The 19340-nt window shown below is 36.1% G+C and overlaps 1 protein-coding gene across 4 annotated transcripts in view; it reads left to right on the top strand.

Annotated features, from left to right (window-relative positions):
• USP15 (ubiquitin specific peptidase 15) overlaps positions 1-19340 on the top strand; it is a 63843-nt gene that overhangs the window by 42442 nt on the left and 2061 nt on the right. For all 4 annotated transcript variants that reach the window (NM_204840.4, NM_212537.3, XM_025142738.3 and 1 more), the window contains 14 exons: positions 273-417; positions 10514-10687; positions 10988-11146; positions 11786-12010; positions 13676-13759; positions 13850-13944; positions 14116-14304; positions 15118-15233; positions 15342-15617; positions 15893-15963; positions 16316-16431; positions 17958-18107; positions 18497-18600; positions 19142-19230. In NM_204840.4, coding sequence (NP_990171.2) covers positions 273-417; positions 10514-10687; positions 10988-11146; positions 11786-12010; positions 13676-13759; positions 13850-13944; positions 14116-14304; positions 15118-15233; positions 15342-15617; positions 15893-15963; positions 16316-16431; positions 17958-18107; positions 18497-18600; positions 19142-19230 — 1993 coding nt within the window. The remainder of the gene's footprint in view (positions 1-272; positions 418-10513; positions 10688-10987; positions 11147-11785; positions 12011-13675; positions 13760-13849; positions 13945-14115; positions 14305-15117; positions 15234-15341; positions 15618-15892; positions 15964-16315; positions 16432-17957; positions 18108-18496; positions 18601-19141; positions 19231-19340) is intronic.

A 19340-nucleotide genomic window follows, 5' to 3' on the forward strand; every position in this document is an offset into this window, starting at 1 on the left:
AAAGAGTAAGCTGTGAAGCTGCTCCAGTCAGAAAGGGGTAGGGATGTAATAATTGTACTCATTGCAGCATGTTAGATTCTGGTTGTTTGCAGAGTTGACTTTTAAACTGAATTTAATGTTATTACCAAAGTTAAATAATGATTTTAATCTTTTTCACAGAATTTGCTTTAAAATTTTTAATCATTTATGCTTATAAAGTACTTGTATGTATGGAAGTACTGGAGAGCACATGTTTACATTGTGAAACATGTTTTTTTGTGTTTTTTTTACAGTGTGAAAAATTCAAATTATTGTCTCCCATCATATACTGCTTATAAGAATTATGATTATTCGGAGCCAGGAAGACATAATGAACAGCCAGGCCTGTGTGGCCTGAGCAACTTGGGGAATACATGTTTCATGAATTCAGCAATTCAGGTATGTACTTGAGAATCAAATTAACTTGTATTATTGTTTGGAAAATAATATTTTCTTGTTATATCTTGCTATATTTGGGAACTAGCATTGAGATTCCAATAAGCAACAGAGTAGGATTAATACTTTGAAAGTGTGTATCTATATTGGTATACTGGGAAAACTGATTTACATAGCTGCATTCCTTGCTTCCCTTTTTTCTTGCACTGGGGATAGTGATCAATATCAGAAGGAGACTGAACCATTCTAAATGAATGAAACTTTAAGTGAGATTCATTTTTTCTTAATGATTGCTATGCAGGCATGTTACAAAAATACTTTTTCATTTTGAGATATACTTGGGTACACATTGTAGTGCTAAAGTCAAAAAGTAGATGGCCGGTGTATTACTGGGCCTTTATTTATATCCAATTACCGTATCCTTTCAAAGCACAGGTTACTGTGCAAGGAGCCATTGAATGTATTTCCCCATGACCCTTGCCCTTAGAATAGCTGCTCTTTCATGAATGAGATATTTTATAGGAATATAAAGTCTAGGTTCTTCACTATGATTATAGCAGAAATACTAGTATACCTGTACTCTTACCAAGACCAAAAAACAATGTAGTCATTTTACTTCTAAGTGGAAGCTTCAGTGGGATAGTCATAGAAGCATAGAATGGTTTTAGTTGGAAGGGTCTTTAAAGCTCCTCAAGTTCCAACTCCCTGCCATGGACGGGAACACCTTCCACTAGGTCATGCTGCCCAGGGCCCCATCCAACCTGGCCTTATGCACCTCCAGGGATGGGCCATTCACAGCTTCTCTGGGCAACCTGTTCCAGTGCCTCACTACTATCACAGTGAAAAGTTTCTTCCTTATATCTAATCTAAACCTACCCTCTTTTAGTTTAAAACCATTTACCTCCTTGTCATATTACTACGCTTCCTGATAAAGAATCTCTCCTTATATTTCCCATAGGCCCCCTTTTAGATGCTGGAATGGCCATTATGAGATCTCCCAGGAGCCTTTTCTTCTTTGAACTAAACACATTAGTGTTTGGAAGGGCCCAGTAGTCTAGTTTCTTCTTGTTTAATTCTGGAGCTCATGTTTTTGTTTTCAAAGCAGTCTAAGTTCAAAAAACTGTAAAATGTACTTATGGGTTTTTTTTGCATTTTTTCTACAAAGTATATAATGATGTTGGATCTTTACCAAGCATATTTGAGATTTAATCTTTTCCTTGGTCATCACAAGGATTCCATAATCATGTTGAATTCCTTCTTTAGCCTGTTTAGGAAAGCAGTAGGTTCAGATACATTTGTAAGTTAAGTTTATGAGATTTTTGATTTTTTTTTTCAGAAGTAGTAGTATTCTAGAGATACATAACTTTCTATCCCTTCTTTGTATATAGACTCAGGGAATAATTGGTGTTAGGTTGGACCTCAGAGTGATTGTGGGTCTAGCTTTTTGCCTTTGTCTATTGATGGTAGTCATGTCGCTGTGTACTTCTGAGAAGTCTGGCTCCACATTCTCTGTAGCCTCCTGTTAGGCAGCTGCAGACAGCAATGAGCATTTTGCCACTTATTGTCTTTCTCGGTTTGAACAGATGCTTGCAGCTCTCAGCCTTTCCGTGTATGTAGTTCTGTAGTTCACCTGACCATCTTGGAGGCAGTCCACACTTTCTTGCTCTGGAAAAGTCTAAAAAGGACAGTATTCCAGTAACAGTCTCTCAAGTGCCAAATACAGGCAAAGATTTGCTTCCCTTTGCCTCTGGCTACTATTGCTAATACAGCCCAGCATGCAATTGTCCACCTTTGCCAGATTTGCAGATTGCTGACTCATCTGCTTTTCCACGGAAAGGTACCTCTGGATCATATTATGCAAAGCTGTTTTCTGTCCACTTAACCCCCAGTCTGCAGTGGTTACATGGTTATTCCATTGTTATTCCTTATGGATGCCTTAAATAAATAAGGTTTGATGTATTCATGTCTCAAGGATACTTAAAAATTAGTTGAATAGCGAGGGAAGAAATGAATGATTTTTTTTTTTTAGCATGCTGCAAGAAAGATGGCTAAACTGAAAGTGGGAGGATTTGCATCATCCATTCTGAGTGAACTTTGTTAGTGTTCTACAATGCTTCTACAATGAAATGACCAGCCCAGTTGATGAGGAGACAGCAGTGAATATTGTATTCCTGGACTTCTATAAGTCCTTTCACAGTGTACCCCATAAGGTCCTTGTGGAGAAGCTCTTGATGTATGGGCTTGACAGGCAGACGATAAGGTGAATGAAAAACTGACTGAACAGCTGAGCCCAGTGTGTGTGGTGATTAGTGGCACAGGGTCTAGTTGGGGGCCAGTAACAGGCAGAATATCCCATGGGTTAATATTGGGTCTAGTTCTGGTTAATATCTTCATTAATTATCTGAATTGCGGGAAAGAGTGCGCACTTAACAAGTTTGCAGATGACATAGAACTGAAGGGAGTGGTGGATAAACCAGTGGGTCATGCTGCCATCCAGAGGGACCTCCTCACTCTGGAGAAACAGGCTGACAAGAATCTCATGAAGTTCAACAAGAAGCACAAAGTCCAACACATGGGGAGGGGAAAAACTCCAGGAATTAACACTTGATGGAGGTCACCCAACTGGAAAGCAGAAAAGGACCTAGGGATTCTGGTAGACACAGAGTTGAACATGAGTCAGCAATGTGTACTTGCTGCCAAGAAAGCTAACAGTATTCTTGGCTGCATTGGGTAAAATAAGAAGCAGGTAGAAGGAGATGAACCCAGTGCTGATGAGGCTGTACCTGGAAGGCCATGAGAGAGGTTGTAGTTTCCCTCCTTGGAAGCCTTCAGAAGCTGCCTAAACATGATCATGGGCAGCTTGCTCTAGGTGGGCTTGTTTGAGCAGGTCAGATGGGCCTGGAGATCCCTTTCTATCTCGGTCATTATGTAATTCTTTGAATAAAATTCTGTATGCAACCTCTCTTGATTACTGAATTGCATCATTATACTGCTGTCCAAATATATATGTATATATATATATATATATATTTGTTGTCCAGAATCACTTTCAAAAATCAGAGTAAAAGAATATTCTTAGTAAAAACAGTCTTTTAATAAAGCTAGACTGATTAAGGATGGGGATAATTTTGTCTACTGGTTCAAAACTTTGTTAAACAAATAGGCTTGCATTTGCGTATATGTACATTTTAAAACTTTCAGCATTTAGTATCTTTTTTTTAGCATTTAGTATCTTACATAGCTTATATCACTCTTCATTATTATCCCACTATATTATCTGGATTTGGAAAATCCTGAGGCTTGCATTTTAAACTAAGTCAGCTTTGTTGCTATTTGGTTATATCTAAGGGTGTTGGGTGTTTAAATGAGAATTATGAGAAACTGTGCAGTACAAGTAAGTTTTGCTGATACACGAGGTAATGATTTGTGTAAGAAAACTAAAAGGCAGATTCAGCTTGGCATGTTGAATTGCAAGTTAGCAATATTTTTTTTTTTTCAAATGCTTTATTTGGCATTCTTTATAAGGAAGTATGGAGTATCTCCCAGTTTCATCTACTGTATCTCCAGGAAAGGATTTTGAAGAACTTAATGTAATCCTAAAAATCAATGAAAATTGTTTTTAGTGAAAATTAAAGTCTCATACACTGCAAGGTCTACTCTCTTTTCCCTCTTGCCACCTCTTCAGTTCTGCATTTTTTCCAATTGTGTTTTTAGTTATGTTTGATTATTCATGCTGAAGGTACTTAGTGCTTGCTTAGAAATGTGAAATGCCCATGGCCCTAGCAGTCTGAACGCATTTGATCATTAGATCTTGAAAGCAAAAAAGGGGTGGGCACATATAGGGTGTGGATGGGAAACTAGGGAATTCTGCTTAGAAATGTTGGATGCTGTAGTCTTTGACCTTGGATGATTGAGTGCACCCTCAGCAGGTTCAGGGATGATAGAAAACTAGGAGGAGTGGTTGACAGACAAGTTTGCCATTCAGAGGGCCTCCAGAGGCTGGAAAAATTGGCCGATAAAAGCCTCATCAAATTGAGAAAAGAAAATGTGAAGTCATGTGCTTAGGGAGAAATAATCCCAGGCACCAGAACTTTGGTGCAAGAATGGAGACTGACTAGCTGGGAAGCAGCTTGGCAGAGAAGCACCTCAGGTCCTGGCAAACAAAAAGCTGATCGTGAGTCAGCATCGCGCGCTTGCGGCAAAGAAGGCCAAACAATCTCCAGGGCTGTATTTGGAAAAACATCACCGGTACGTTGAGAGAGGTGAGCCTTACCCTGTTCTTGACACTTTATCCTGGTGAGGAATACCTAGAGTGCTGGGTTAAGTTCTGGGCTCCCCAGTATGGGGGGAGATAGAAATACTGGAGCAAGTCCAGCGAAAGGCAGCAGAGATGATTAAGGAACTGGAGCATCTGACCTGCAAGGACAGAGCAGGGACTGCTCAGCTTGGAGAAACAGGTGCTCAGGGGGAACCTTATTAGCATGTAGAAATACCTCAAGCAAGGGAATAAAGATGCAGAGCCAAACTAAGTGATATCCACTGAAAGTGCAAGAGACAATGAATACAACTTGAAATAAAGGAATTCCATTTAAATATATATTTAATTTACTATGTGTTTTATCAAATACTGGAACAGATTGCTCAGTGTTGCTGTGGAGTCTCCATTCTTAAAGTTGCATGAAAATTGATTAAACACAGTCTAAAGCAACCTGATATAGCTGATCCTTCTTTGAACTAATAGTTGGACTAGACAATCTCCAGAGGTGCCTTCCAACCTCAGCTATTTTATGACTCTGTAATTTTGCTTTGTTTATTTATTTCAGTTTATATTCTTAAGGTGTCTTCCTTTGCAATTAGGTCAACACAGAGTTATTTATCAGGATAAATCGGTTGTCTTTTAAACAAAAATGTTTGCTGTAGAATTTTAAGTACTGAAATAATTTCCAGTTAGATTCATAATGTGTTCTACGTCGAGAGCTCTGCCTTGATCCCTTCTATTCACAGTGCTGAGTATTGTCCATGTAGTTTCCTTGAACAGAAGCAAGTTTAATCATCTTTATGCTGATTCCTACTTTTCTCCGATCTTTCTCTTACCCAGTCAGCATTGAGACCCCTTATTGTTCCCAAAAGAGGCTTTTCTGCTTTAGAAACCACTTCATTTCTCAGACAGCTTCTCTTTGCAGTGGTGTCACATTACAGTAAAGATTATTTGGATCAGAACTGTTGTCAGTGTTCTTCAGACAGGAGAGTCGCATCCTTGTATCTTACTGTCCAGGGTGACAAATTTGTCTCAAGGGTTTTGCACCTAAACTGTACTAGGTTGATAGTCTGGGCAGTTTTTTAAGTTCAGTATCATTTTTCAACCTATAAGTAAAGTTAGGCTTAGCCCTTTAATCTTCTGTGTGATTATTGTAAAGAGACCTTTGTTTATTCAGGTAGGATCTTTCAGTGTTATAAAGCTCAAGACAAGCATGGAACAGATGAATGAGATTCTCTGTGTTACCACAAACGGTTGCAGTCAGAATAAGAGTGAAACCAAGAAGTTTGAGATACCATTGTGTTTCTCCCAAGTGCTTGTATCTTATCATCACTTTCTTATTAAAGAAGGAATAATTCAAGAACTACTTCATATTTTGATTGTGTTGGAACTTTTGCATAGGCTTTTCAAATGCTTTTGAAGGCATATTCCATGTTTAAACTTTAATTTGTTTCAGTTCAAATACCTAAGGCTTGATTTTATTATTAGAACCTAAATCATAGAATCAATCACTAAGGTTGGAAAGACCTCCAGGATCGTCTAGTCCAACCATCCCCTACCGCCAGTATTTCCCCACTAACCCGTGTCCCTTAGTAGCACTACTCTTGTAGATCTCAGTATTCGGTAAAACAGGAAAGATGAAAGGGAGCTTGTAGGCTTTGTGAAAACGTTTTATTATAAATGCTTGAACCCATGCCAAGCAAAAAAAAAAAAAAAAAAAGTGTATTTGGCAACTCAGTGTTTTATTACATTCATTCATGTACATGACTACGATGTGAGCTGAAAAAATAAGGAAAATGTGAACTTCCTGAAGCATTGCTGTGCTGCCACCTGTGGATCTTTCCCAAGTACTGCTCTGCCATTTTGAAGAGATAATGATCTTCTGCTGTGAAAACCTGAACATTCACAAAGTTTTCATTTTGCGATTCAAAAATAGAAGAATGAAAGTTTTTTTTAACACTTCCATTTTTATGTTGTTTTTGCCACTGCTGTGATTATGTATGCATTTGGACAGTGGTTATTGAGAACTCTGAAATGCAGTATTTCAGGAATTTTCTTTCATCAGGAAGCTGATTAACATTCTTTCTGTGGCTGGCTGTGGCACTGGTTTTATCCAGAGCATAATGATTTTCACCAAAACCTGAAATGAGCAGGTTGTTAGTGTTCTGCTTCAGCTGCCATAGGCATACACTTTTGGATTAAGGAGTGTATTAACTGGACTGTTTTTCTCACCGCATCTGATGCTAGGCACTTCAGACAAAAATTTGGCTCCGCTGTTCACTGTCCTTACGATGGAAACTTTTTACCTCATCTTAACCTCTCCTTGTTTCACCTTATGCCCATTGTTTCTTGTCCTCCCACTGTGCACCACTGTGGGGAACCTGGTTCCATCTTCCCATTTACCTCCTTGTAGGAAAGCTGCTGTTGGGTCTCCCTGAAATAGTCTCTTCTCCAGAAGAGAACAAGCCCTGATACTTGGGCCTTGTCTCGCAGGAGGAGGAATGCTCCAACCCCTCTTTCTTCATACATTTTCTCTTTTTTTTTTTAATCCAGTTAAACAATCAGAGCCCTTGGATCTATAAAGTTTTCCCATATTAATTTATGTGCATTTAGAGAAGGATAACTTGATTTTTTTTCATCTTGTATGAAAGTTTCATAGGATGACAGGTAGAATCAGTAAGATTATAGTACTCCAGTGAAGCTACAACACTGATATATATGGCACTAAAAAGAATCTTTATTTATTATTCAATTTCTTGTGCATCTTAATGCCTCCCATTGTACCAGTTAGAGCTATTCATTTTAAACAGTGAACTGTATATATATGTTTACAGATGATTAGGTCTCCTTTTTGACTCAGTAGTTTAAAATTCCTTTGGGCTGTTTGTGTGCGTGTGTGCACATCAACAGTGCGTATATCAGTAATGCAGTTGATGCACAAAGCATTGCTTTTTTGTCTAGATTTCTTGGAGATTAAGATCTTATAATACTCATTATGTAAGCGGTTGCTACCCACAGACTGTTCTGCTACAGAAAAATGTTTTTTTCCTTTTATAAAGTAATTACGATGTAATGTGGAACTGTAATTCCAGTATTAACCTTTGTCACGTTGAAGGCTAATACTTCTCTGTTTTTGTCACACATGTAATTGGTAGTTGGTCTTGAAGTTTCTGTTCTGTTGCATTTTTTTCAGTTAGCATGGAGCTCAACTACTACTTGGGGTCCAGAGACCGAGCATTTCTCCCTACAGAAATTTTTTTTAGATTAATTAAAACTTGTGGAGACTGCACAGCCTGATATTAAGTGCTATCCTGTTAGCTCATCTGTTCACAAAGTTTTCTGTAGTTTTACCATAGTTGTCTAGCTTTTGTTATTTTCTGTTGTTCTTCATCTGTTCATATACATGCTAGTTTACTTATCTCTGTGTGTTTAAAACAAAACACACAAAAGACCTAGGTCAAACAGAACGGTCGTGCTGTCTAGTAGACTGCCTTGGTTGGAATACTTTTTTTTAATTATTATTTTTACTACTCTTATTGATTCTTTCCATAAGGCTTCCTTGATACATATAGTATATTATATCATAAGGAGAAAAATCTTTCTAATTGGCTTCTGGATGCTTTTTTTCTCTAGTTGTTAATCAAGACCTTAAATAGGTTTATTTCACCAGCCTTTTAAAGAAGAAAACATGCTTGCAAGTATTTTGCTTTGTCAGTTATGTTGAGAAGTTTATGCATCAGTGGATATGTGACAAATTGTATTAGTTCTTTTAACAGCTAGAAATTGTAGAAAAGATGGCAGCTCTGTATCTCAGAAATGTCCGCATTCAGATAGATACTTGTTCCAGTTCTACCATCAGTATAATCATAAGTTGGAATGTAGAAATAGTTATAAGCAAAAAGCGAAATGTCATAATCCTCACGTCATACATACACAGATATAAATGAGTAGTCTGAAAAAGTGACAAAACTATAAGGTGAAAAATGGAAAAAGTTTTATCAAAAAGTAAACTTAACATCACACTGTCAGCGCATTAAGTATAGTGCTTTACTGAGAGTATATAGAAAAATTTGCTATTTTTGCATTGTTTAGTTCCTTGTTCTGGATATTCCTCACACTAAGCTGGTCGACTGAACTGATTTGAACTCCAGAGTAGTCCAGACCAGAAGAAAAGTGAGGAGGAAAAAATAGTTTTTTGACAGGTTAGTGAGATAAATATATTTATTATGAAATCAGATGAGCATCAGAACCAACAGGGAAGGAACAAAACTTATGTCAGCAGCGTCACATTCAGTTTTACATTAAGATTAGTTTTATTTGTAGTTAATTGAGCATGGTTTGCACTGAACTGTTTCCAGGTATCTGATGGAACTTGGAAGTCCATCCATTCATTTAGATTGATACTAAAAATGATCTGTTGAAAACTAACCATTTCTGTATGGATTTGAGAGACCAAATTATTCTCAAACTCTCTTAGCTGCAAGGATCAGTTCAGAGCTGACAACACAGATCTTAGGTAGAAGGTGGTGTTTTGGGATGGGAGTAAGAACTCTTTGCCATATGGCAAGAGAAAAATGAGTTTTTATCAGCAGTCAGTGTCCAAAAAGGCTTGTAATATTAAGGATTTTTTTAATGTTTACAACTCATGAAAGCTTGATGAGCAGGGAAAGAAAGGAAAGAGTGTAATATGGGCATCCAACTCAGCTCTGTAGCACGTGACTGTTTTTTCATTGAAGTATTCCATGAATATAACAATAGAGGCAACAGTAGAGTAACCATTTTTGCCCCGCTTAATGAGATGGTAATTCTTCCAGTCTCAGTTGCTGCATCTTACACAGTAGCATATGGAAAGCCAGAATTTCTTCCCTTTTTTTGCAGAGAGGCAGATGAGACTGTCAAAATGTCTAATTTTTTTTAGAGACCTCAGTAGAATAAAGAATGCAAAAAACGTTAAAATATAAGAAAGATTTATCACTACATACCTTCTATGCTGAGGCATGGAATTAAGATGATTTCTAAGTGATGGAATTTTTTTTTTCAAAGGAGTGTCAGGAGTAGCACACAAATTCAAAGTGGTTTCCTGAAATTGTAAATGATACTTCAGTGATTTACTTCCTGCTATCTGTAAGTGTTGACAGAAAAGAGGAACACATACAGAGAATAAATGATGATCTCGGTATAAACTAAGGCCCTTGCTTTTCTTGAGCTACTTTCAGCACTGAACAGCTTCACAGAATTTAAAAGAAAGGAAAGGCAAGGCTGCAGTAATTCTGATCCAGAATCCAGTCCTTTCAGCAGTTTGTTGTCTTCAACAGCATTCATAAGCAGGTGCATAGAAAGAGAAGGAAGGGGGCAAATATTATCACCTTCCCTTCCTTCACACACGTGCCAAAAAATCTGTTTTTGCCTATTTCCAGCTAACTTTTTTTTCTGAATGCTATGTACTTTGATTTTAGTAAGCCCCACTGTCCTCATTATTTGATCCCCTCTCTTTAGGGCCTTTTACATTTTGTGAGTTTATAACAGCTTTCAGCAAGGAGTTTTATTAATGCTGCCGTTCATTTATGAAGAATCACCTTTTTTTTGAACCTGGTTAGAAATTGTGTTGTTGCACTGTGGTTCAAGGAACATTATCCATATGTTAGTTGCAATGAACGTAGCCATTCTTGGCTTAAAAACATTTCTGAAAAAGGCCTATTTTCTTCCTTGCTGGCACTAGACATTACAGTTTAATGTACTTTTTAAGACTACTTTAGCAAAGTTCTAACATTCAGTTTTCGTTATTGTGGTTTGTTTGAAAGTAATTCAAATCATCATTCTAAAAATTCTTTCTGTTTGCAGTGTCTGAGCAACACACCTCCTCTTACAGAATATTTTCTCAATGATAAATACCAAGAAGAGTTGAACTTTGACAATCCTTTGGGAATGCGTGGTGAAATTGCAAAATCTTATGCAGAGCTCATCAAGCAAATGTGGTCAGGAAAATACAGTTATGTTACCCCAAGAGCATTTAAGGTTAGTATGAAACGTAACCTGAATGTTTGTTGTCAGTTTTGGTTTTGTAGTTTCAGAATTCAAAACTTACAGAAATAGGCAAAAATAAGAATCTGAAGTCATATCATCAGTATGCAATCCGTTCATTTATTTAAATGTGTAACTGTTTTAACTGAATTTTGACTTCCTGTCACCATTGAAAAGCTTACCTTTTCTAACTTTGTAAGTATTTTTCTTCTCACCTTTCTTCTGTAGCGTCTCAGAAGTAGCTCTTCTGTATAACAAATAAGATGCTGGACGTATTTCTGTTTTTCTTTTTAGACACAAGTGGGACGATTTGCACCACAGTTTTCTGGTTATCAGCAACAAGATTGTCAAGAGCTACTGGCTTTTCTCTTGGATGGCTTACATGAGGATTTGAATCGAATTAGGAAAAAGCCGTATATTCAGTTAAAAGATGCGGATGGAAGACCAGACAAGGTGGTCTTTTTTGATGTTGGGCATCTTGGTTTTAGTCAAAGCTATAAGTTGCAAGATACTTTTACATGATTGTACTCTGAAAGCTTGGAATACTGATGAGCTGTTGCTTTTTTTATTTTTTTTATTTTTTTTCTGGAAGAGACTTCACAACATAAACCAAGAGCTTAAAATTGAGATCTTATTTAAGTACTACTATAAGTTTCTGTTCCATCTGAAGAGAAACAGGGGACTGAGTCTCAGGGCTTGAAATCCTTTTTGTTCCGTTCAGTGCTAAGTTCAATTAGAAAAAACATTTCTATTCTCTTATCCTTTTATGTTTGTCTATAGTACGCAGTGTCCAGTCTAGTCCCCTTATTTCAGGGGAACTCCTCTGGCATTGAGCCACAACCATATTGATCATTACTTTTGTAGTAAGAGTTACTGCAGGTGGAATTTTTTTGTCCTACCCCAAACCACATGAAGTTTTTTTACCCAAAATTGAAAAGATTTCTGTCATGGGGAAAAGCACTGTGATCTTGGTAGATTAATTGCCAAGTCCTTTGGAGTAAGAGTTCAATGGCTGGGTGGTAACTGAGAATATTCTATCAAGTACTCACTCTTTATTGCTTTATTATAACTCAGGTTGTGCTTTAATTACAGGTAGTTGCTGAAGAAGCCTGGGAAAACCATTTAAAAAGAAATGATTCCATCATTGTAGATATATTTCATGGCCTTTTTAAATCCACTCTTGTCTGTCCTGAATGTGCTAAGATTTCTGTAACCTTTGATCCATTTTGTTATTTGACACTTCCATTACCCATGAAAAAAGAACGCACTTTGGAAGTTTTTTTAGTCAGAATGGATCCACTTGCTAAGCCTATGCAGGTAAGCCTCTTAGTTTAATATATGAAATTCCTGATTTGTAGAGCATTGAAAATGATCCTCGGTTCCTTTGTATTGTTAAAATTGAGAAGTTCAATAAGCAAATTAATCAAGCATTAGTTTTTCTGATTTGTGAAGTGCCACTTAGAATGTCTGAGGAAAACTATAAGCATGCTCTTAATTTCTGTCAGTTTCAAGGGCGATATTGGTGATTTCTTTATGGCTGCGTTAATAAGGCTTTAAGATATCTTTAAGATATGTGCTATCTTCATTTTTTTAATTGTAATTGATTTTCATTGTGGTGGATTTGTATGATTTTTAAAAAATGTGTATGTCTAATCCAGACTTAGTTCTTCAGTTTCTTAGCCCCAGAAGACAAGTATAAGAGGATTGGTGATAAATGATGCAAAAAAAAAGGCCTAAATGTATTAGGCTGTACTGAATTCTTCTTTGCTGTCTTAATAATGTGAAATAAGTGAAATAAATAAGACATGGTTAGGCAGACTTGTAAAAATGTTTTAGAACCTGAAATTGGAAGGAATTTCAGGAGCATTCTTGAAGTGAATATGAGTTAGGGAAGTCAGAGGTAAAGGAATATGTATGAACTGCAGGGAGATGAGCCGATTAAGTTACAAGAACAGGTTCTATCTTATAAAGGAGAGAGTGTTATAATCAAATTAGAGTTTGGATGTATCATGATTGGATATGCACAAAAAATGCACAGTATTTGAAGATGACCCTTGTACGATATGAGATGGTAGTGCAGGAATGTATGGAGATTGCAAAGAGCATGAGTTCAGGTATACTTTTGTGAGTGTATCTACATGTGTAGGAGATACCAAAGGCATACTGTATATGGCAATTAATTACAAAGTTACAATGCCTTATTTCTTGTGCTTATTTCTAGCTAATCTTGTCTTTATTATGCAAATAACTCCTAGCTGTTTGGAGCTTCATTACTAACTGCCAGTGTACTGCACTGAGACAACACTAAGAGGTTTTCTCTGAATGTTAATTATGAGGTTCTGCCTTTGTAAATGAAATTGTGGAACTCTACTGCTAATGGCTGAAAGTACCAAAGAAAAAAAGCTGTTAACACAATAGCAATTCATTTAACAATACTCTGTGCAGTCAGGAAAGGCCATTGAGATATTTTGAGATATTTAGACAAGGACTCATGGAAGTATTCCAGAGTATAACTATCCCGAAGAAAAGAAATATCCTGGCTTTGACTTTAAGAATATGCAAAAATAATGGTTCACCTTTTTCTGCTTTCTTTTTTGTGGTTATAAAGTTTAGGCCAAAGATTTTTATAGGGCAGGTTAAAATAAAGAATTCCAGTAGTACTTTATAAAGCAATTTGTATACCAAGTTTAAGAATCTAGTCAATAGCATACGTAATATTTAGGTGCCTAAATAAGTGAGTGCTGTTGAAATGTAAGTAAAAGTTATTCGCACTGTTAGTTGTATGAGTAAAGCTGTGAAGTAAGTAGTGTTTTCAGTAACTTAATGTATTAGTTGATATAAATACTTCGTACCTTAACTTCAGGAATGGAAGAAGAGTATGAAGTATGCTGAACAAATAAAGGTTTTTATTTGTTTTTTTTGTTCACATGCATCTTTGGTCTATAAAGAATTAAAGTTATTTTTATTTAATTTTTTTTTTAGTACAAAGTAGTAGTTCCAAAAATTGGAAATATATTGGATCTTTGCACAGCGTTGTCGGCTCTGTCAGGTGTTGCTGCAGATAAGGTGAGAGTAACTTCTTATATGAAGCACAACATTTAACACCTCAACGTTTGTTAACCTGATTTTAATCATATGTACTCCGTTTTCTTTTAGATGATTGTTACTGATATATACAATCATAGGTTCCACAGGATATTTGCCATGGATGAAAATCTGAGTAGTATTATGGAACGTGATGACATTTATGTGTAAGTACAGATAACGTGATTTGAGGCTACTTTCAATTTCTGTTATTAGCATAAGATAAAAATCTGAACATAAGGTAAAGACAAATTGAGTTGGATTTTTGTTTATTTTTCCATTATAGCTTTTTAAATAACAATTTTCTGTCGTTTCCAATTTTTTATTTATTTTTTTAGGTTTGAAATTGCTATCAATAGAACAGAAGATACGGAACAAGTTATAATTCCTGTTTGTTTAAGGGAAAAGTGCAGGCACACTAGCTACAGCCATAGTGGTTCCTCACTGTTTGGTCAACCTTTTCTCATAGCAGTGCCTAGAAACAACACTGAAGATAAACTGTATAACCTGCTGCTGCTAAGAATGTGGTAAGGTTATTGCTTAATGAAAAATGCTAGTAATTATAGTGGGTGCATACCTTTTTTACATTCATTGCTAACAAATTGAGTGGATTTCATTAATTAGTTTTAGATTGAATATATTTAGCAGAAAGCAAATAAATTTTAGAACCTTGAAATATGAATTTGTGAGGCTTTTGATTTTATGATGATGATGTTGTTATCATGACCTTATCCAAAACTTGAGAAGCCTTTGGAGTGTCAATCTCTATTTGCCTGAGTAGGGAAGTAATTCTGCTGTATACTTACCTGTTAGGTCTTAGTGAAACAAATCATTTACCAGTTATTCTGTTGTGGTTATGCCCCCTGTAGCTGCTATACAATTTCTACACTAATTTATGATGTGCAATTACAGTTTTACATACTAGACTGGACTAAGTATCATTATGTGAAAGAAATTAGTCTTATAGCCTCCAATTGAAATTTACACTTTATTTTCTGTTGATGTAACTTCCCACGTAAGTGAACCTGTATATTTCTTGCATTAAAATGAGCAGATAAGGAAGTGATTTCTGGTCAAACATAAACAAATACCAAGAATTAAGTGGTAGAAAATCAAATAACTGTTGAAAACAGAATATCACAGCCAAGCAGAATTTTAGATTTGCCTATAGCAATAGATGTTAGGCATTAGACTTATTTATTTTGAATAAATCAGAAAGAATTGCAGGAATAGAGTACACCACAAAGGATTTGTAACCTTTTAATTCTTAGATATGAACAATGTAGGTTTTAAAAAAAAGTCAATGGATTCTAAGTGTTGTTTTCATTTGTCATATTTAGCCGATATGTAAAAACATGCACTGAAACTGATGACAGTGAAGGATCCCTACGGTGCTGTAAGGAACATGGTATCAATGGTAACGGCCCAAATGGAATACATGAAGAGGGCTCTCCAAGTAAGACTGGAATGTCTAAATTTGTTCAGTATTTTGTGTTCAATTTGAAACTGATTTTAATTCTGTATTGCCTATTTTACCTCATATCTCACTGCTCAATTGTTTCAGGTGAAATGGAAACAGATGAGCAGGATGATGAATCCAGCCAGGATCAGGAGCTTCCTTCAGAGAATGAAAACAGCCAGTCAGAAGACTCTGTTGGAGGTGACAATGACTCTGAAAATGGATTATGTACTGAGGATACTTGCAAAGGTCAACCACTCACGGGACACAAAAAACGATTGTTTACATTCCAGTTCAATAACTTAGGCAATACTGACATAAATTACATCAAAGATGATACCAGGCATATTAGATTTGATGACAGGCAACCTAGGCTTGATGGTAAGTCATGGGGAACAGATTGGGCAACATTTGATTCTGATGGGTTTTTTTTTCATTCCACTTCCATGGAATATTTCATTCCCTCTCTATGCTACTTGATAAACCTTTTTTTTCCAAGAGTAAATTCTATGTAAGTAGTTATTGTAATTAACTTGTGGAAATGCAGAAACTGTGTGCACTTCGATTTTTAATTCATTTGGGTGTTTAGCCAAGCTTGATACAATTTGATGTAAAACTAAAAGTAATAGTAAGAGAATACATGTTTTTAATCTTAGAAAGATCTTTCCTTGCTTTGGATTGGGATCCTGAGTTGAAGAAGAGATACTTTGATGATAGTGCAGCAGAGGTAAGCTTTTCATGTTGCTGCCCTTTCCAGCAATAATAAAATTCAAGTGTAAAAATAGAACTTTCTGTGGCACACAGATAGTAAAACTGTTCAAAAGCAACAGCTAGGGTATCTTTTTTCCGCGTTACTGATAGCAAACATGATGCCATAAACAAACTTCATTTACACGTGTAAGTCAGTAGCAAATATGAGGCTTACTAATTTAGTAATAAATCTGAAGTGGTGATACAACTTTTGGTGGTCAGTTTTTCCATATGTAGGAGCTATGTAGTTACTGTTTATAGAAAGACGACATCACTAAAATCAGTTTTGTTTCATTTGTTCTCTTAACTCAAGAAATACTTCTCTTTAGGATTTTGAAAAACATGAAAGTGTGGAATATAAACCTCCCAAAAAGCCTTTTGTGAAATTAAAAGATTGCATTGAACTGTTCACAACAAAGGAAAAACTAGGTGCTGAAGACCCATGGTAAGGACAAGACATCAAAATTATTCCATTTTGTGGCGTGTTTCTCAAAATGTATTCAAAAATAAACATAACCCAATTAGGTATCTCTGAAAATATTTTTTTATGGTCTTTTGAATCTTTCCATGTGTTAAACTTCAAGCATGGTTATATTCTAGAAGTATTTTTTATATCAATTGATCGTACAGCTAGAAGTTGTTACCATATGTGGAAGGTTATGTTTGTATAAGAGATGAATTATGTGTTCAGAATTAGGAGGAAAGGTGAGATTCTTAAATGCTGTAGTCTTTGAGATGTGATCCACAGTGAATTTATGAGTACTATGCCAAATCCAATGCGGTGAGTTAAATATTCTTTTCTGAGATGGAAATAAAGTATATCACTAGATAGAGCTTTTTCAATACAAATATACATAACTTGCCTTGCACTGATACATGAAATAGGGATGTGCTTAAACAGATTTGTGGAACGGGAGCTGTCTGTAATGGGTGGAACCTTTCAAATTAATGTACCAAATATATGCCATTGATTTTTATTGTGATTTGTGGTTCTTCCAAATTCTGAATTAGAAATTATATTGGAATGTTCACAGTTATAGGATGTTCCTGTAAGGTCCTCCTTCTCTGGAATTTGTCTTAAAGTCCTCCTCAAACACTTGAAGCTGAGATTTCAGTTTGATGGTAGGGTCTGCCACTTTTTCTTTTGTGGATACTTAAAGTTCTGTAGACTTCCAAACTTTCATAACTAAAGATTGTCCTTTATTTTGGCAGTAAAGGGGGCTGACTTAAAACTTGTTTTTTTTTTCCAAGTTGGGTAGATTATGCAATGCTGGACACACTTAATTTGAGATACCATATAACTCAAGTGCAGTGAAGTGCTTCTATTTTTGTAGCACATTTTAAGCAGAATGTTGAAACAAACAAAAAAAGATACTACTGCTGAGCTCAAGAAGTTGCTTCTTGATACATTTGACAAGAAGTCAATCCTTGCATCATTTCTTAATATTTCAGGTCTTCCTGGGTCTCATCATCACTAATCCAGCACAGGTCTTGGCCTTTTTGGCACTCACCTACTTACAGAATAGATGCAGAGTTTTTGCAGATTCCAATAATCACTGCTGCGTGAATTTAACAGCCAGTGGGATGAGATGGGAAGTGGAACTTGAAAAAAACACAACTGTATGTTGTTTATGGGCTTTCTTATACTCAGTTTTCCTGATCTTTATTCTTTACAAAATGTGAGAAAACTGTGAGAAAAGACTACAGAGATTACTATAGGTGAAGAGAGAGAAGGAGCTGCTACTGATGTGTTTAAAATATGGTTGAACTCCACTGTGAACCTGCTTCCAGTAGCACCTTATGTTTTAAACTAGAAGAGATATCAGTGGCACTTGTATTCGAAGATGAAATGTGTGTGTAAACTTTTGCTAATTCAGTTCTTCCCTTGTTACTGGCTTTCCCTATGGCGACGTATTTTAGTATGTATACAGACAGCAGTTTTTTTAAAATTGGTATTTTTTTTTCTTGTAGGTATTGTCCAAACTGTAAAGAACATCAGCAAGCTACCAAAAAGTTAGACTTGTGGTCACTTCCCCCAGTACTGGTAGTTCATCTAAAACGCTTTTCCTACAGCAGATACATGAGGGACAAGTTGGACACATTGGTTGGCTTTCCAATAAAGTAAGAAATCAAAGTATTTTGGTGCTAGAATGTAATGCATGACTAAGACATATGTTTAATCCAACAATTATGTAGAGTGGTTTCTTTCTTGGCTTCCATGCATGGATCTATTAAATACAGATGACAGTGTTTTTATAAGTTAAGAGTACAAACACTTCAAAAAAAGAAAAGAAAAAAAGTAGGTCGGTATTAAGAAGTCTGCCAGTGGTTTTGAGCAAATTTAATGGTTCCAGTTGCATTCCTCGGAGTGAAAGAGGCGCGTTGTCAGTGTGGTGTAGTGTATGTTTGTTCTGGGGAAAATGTAAAGTAGAGGGCTCAAAGTCCGTAACAGTGTGAAATGGTTTACAAAAATATTAAGGTGAAATTCTTTTTGCTTGTGTTTTTAATAGTGATTTGGACATGTCAGAGTTCCTTATTAATCCAAATGCAGGGCCTTGCCGCTACAACTTGATTGCTGTCTCCAATCACTATGGAGGAATGGGAGGAGGGCACTGTAAGTTATTTCAAATATCATCATTTTACATGTCAACTTCCTATATTTATTTTAATTACTGATCACTTGCAATCATTGGCATTTTTTTAGTGGTTGAGGGATTATTTTTTTTGCTTCCTTCACAAGCGCTTTAATACAACAGTTTATATGAAGTGAGAGTTCAAGGGTAACTGCAGGTTCTTTTTTATTTCTTGTTCCGGATATTGTGAAAAAAGTAGTAGAAGAGTTCCATAGGAGCTACTGTTCTCTGACAACTTATTTTCTTACTTGTTTGTATTTTTGTACATTGTAGATCTCCTTGAAAGCAGAGAGGAAAATGAAGAAGTGGTTAAGGGTTTTTATTTCACATATTCTTTCTGTCTATGTATTCTCTTTATTTAGAGGGGGAATGTTACTGGTGGTGTTTTAAAAATTGAAAGGTGTGATTAATGGCCATAACAGGTTTCTAGTAGGTAAAAGTCAAGTATTTTACCACAACAAACTGTAACAACTGATCATAATGAATCTAAGAAGGTACAAAGATGGCACTTTTCTGTCCTAGATACTGCTTTCGCAAAAAACAAAGACGATGGAAAATGGTACTACTTTGATGACAGCAGCGTGTCAATTGCGTGCGAGGATCAAATAGTGGCAAGTACCCTTTGCTTTGCTAAAATTGAGACTGTTGGTGTTACTAACCTGAGGGAGTTCAAATGAGCGAATCATGAACCCGGCAGTAGATTTGCATGTACTAGTTTGTC

The sequence above is a fragment of the Gallus gallus genome, chromosome 1, assembly GCF_016699485.2.
Source record: "Gallus gallus isolate bGalGal1 chromosome 1, bGalGal1.mat.broiler.GRCg7b, whole genome shotgun sequence".
Lineage (NCBI taxonomy): Eukaryota > Metazoa > Chordata > Aves > Galliformes > Phasianidae > Gallus > Gallus gallus.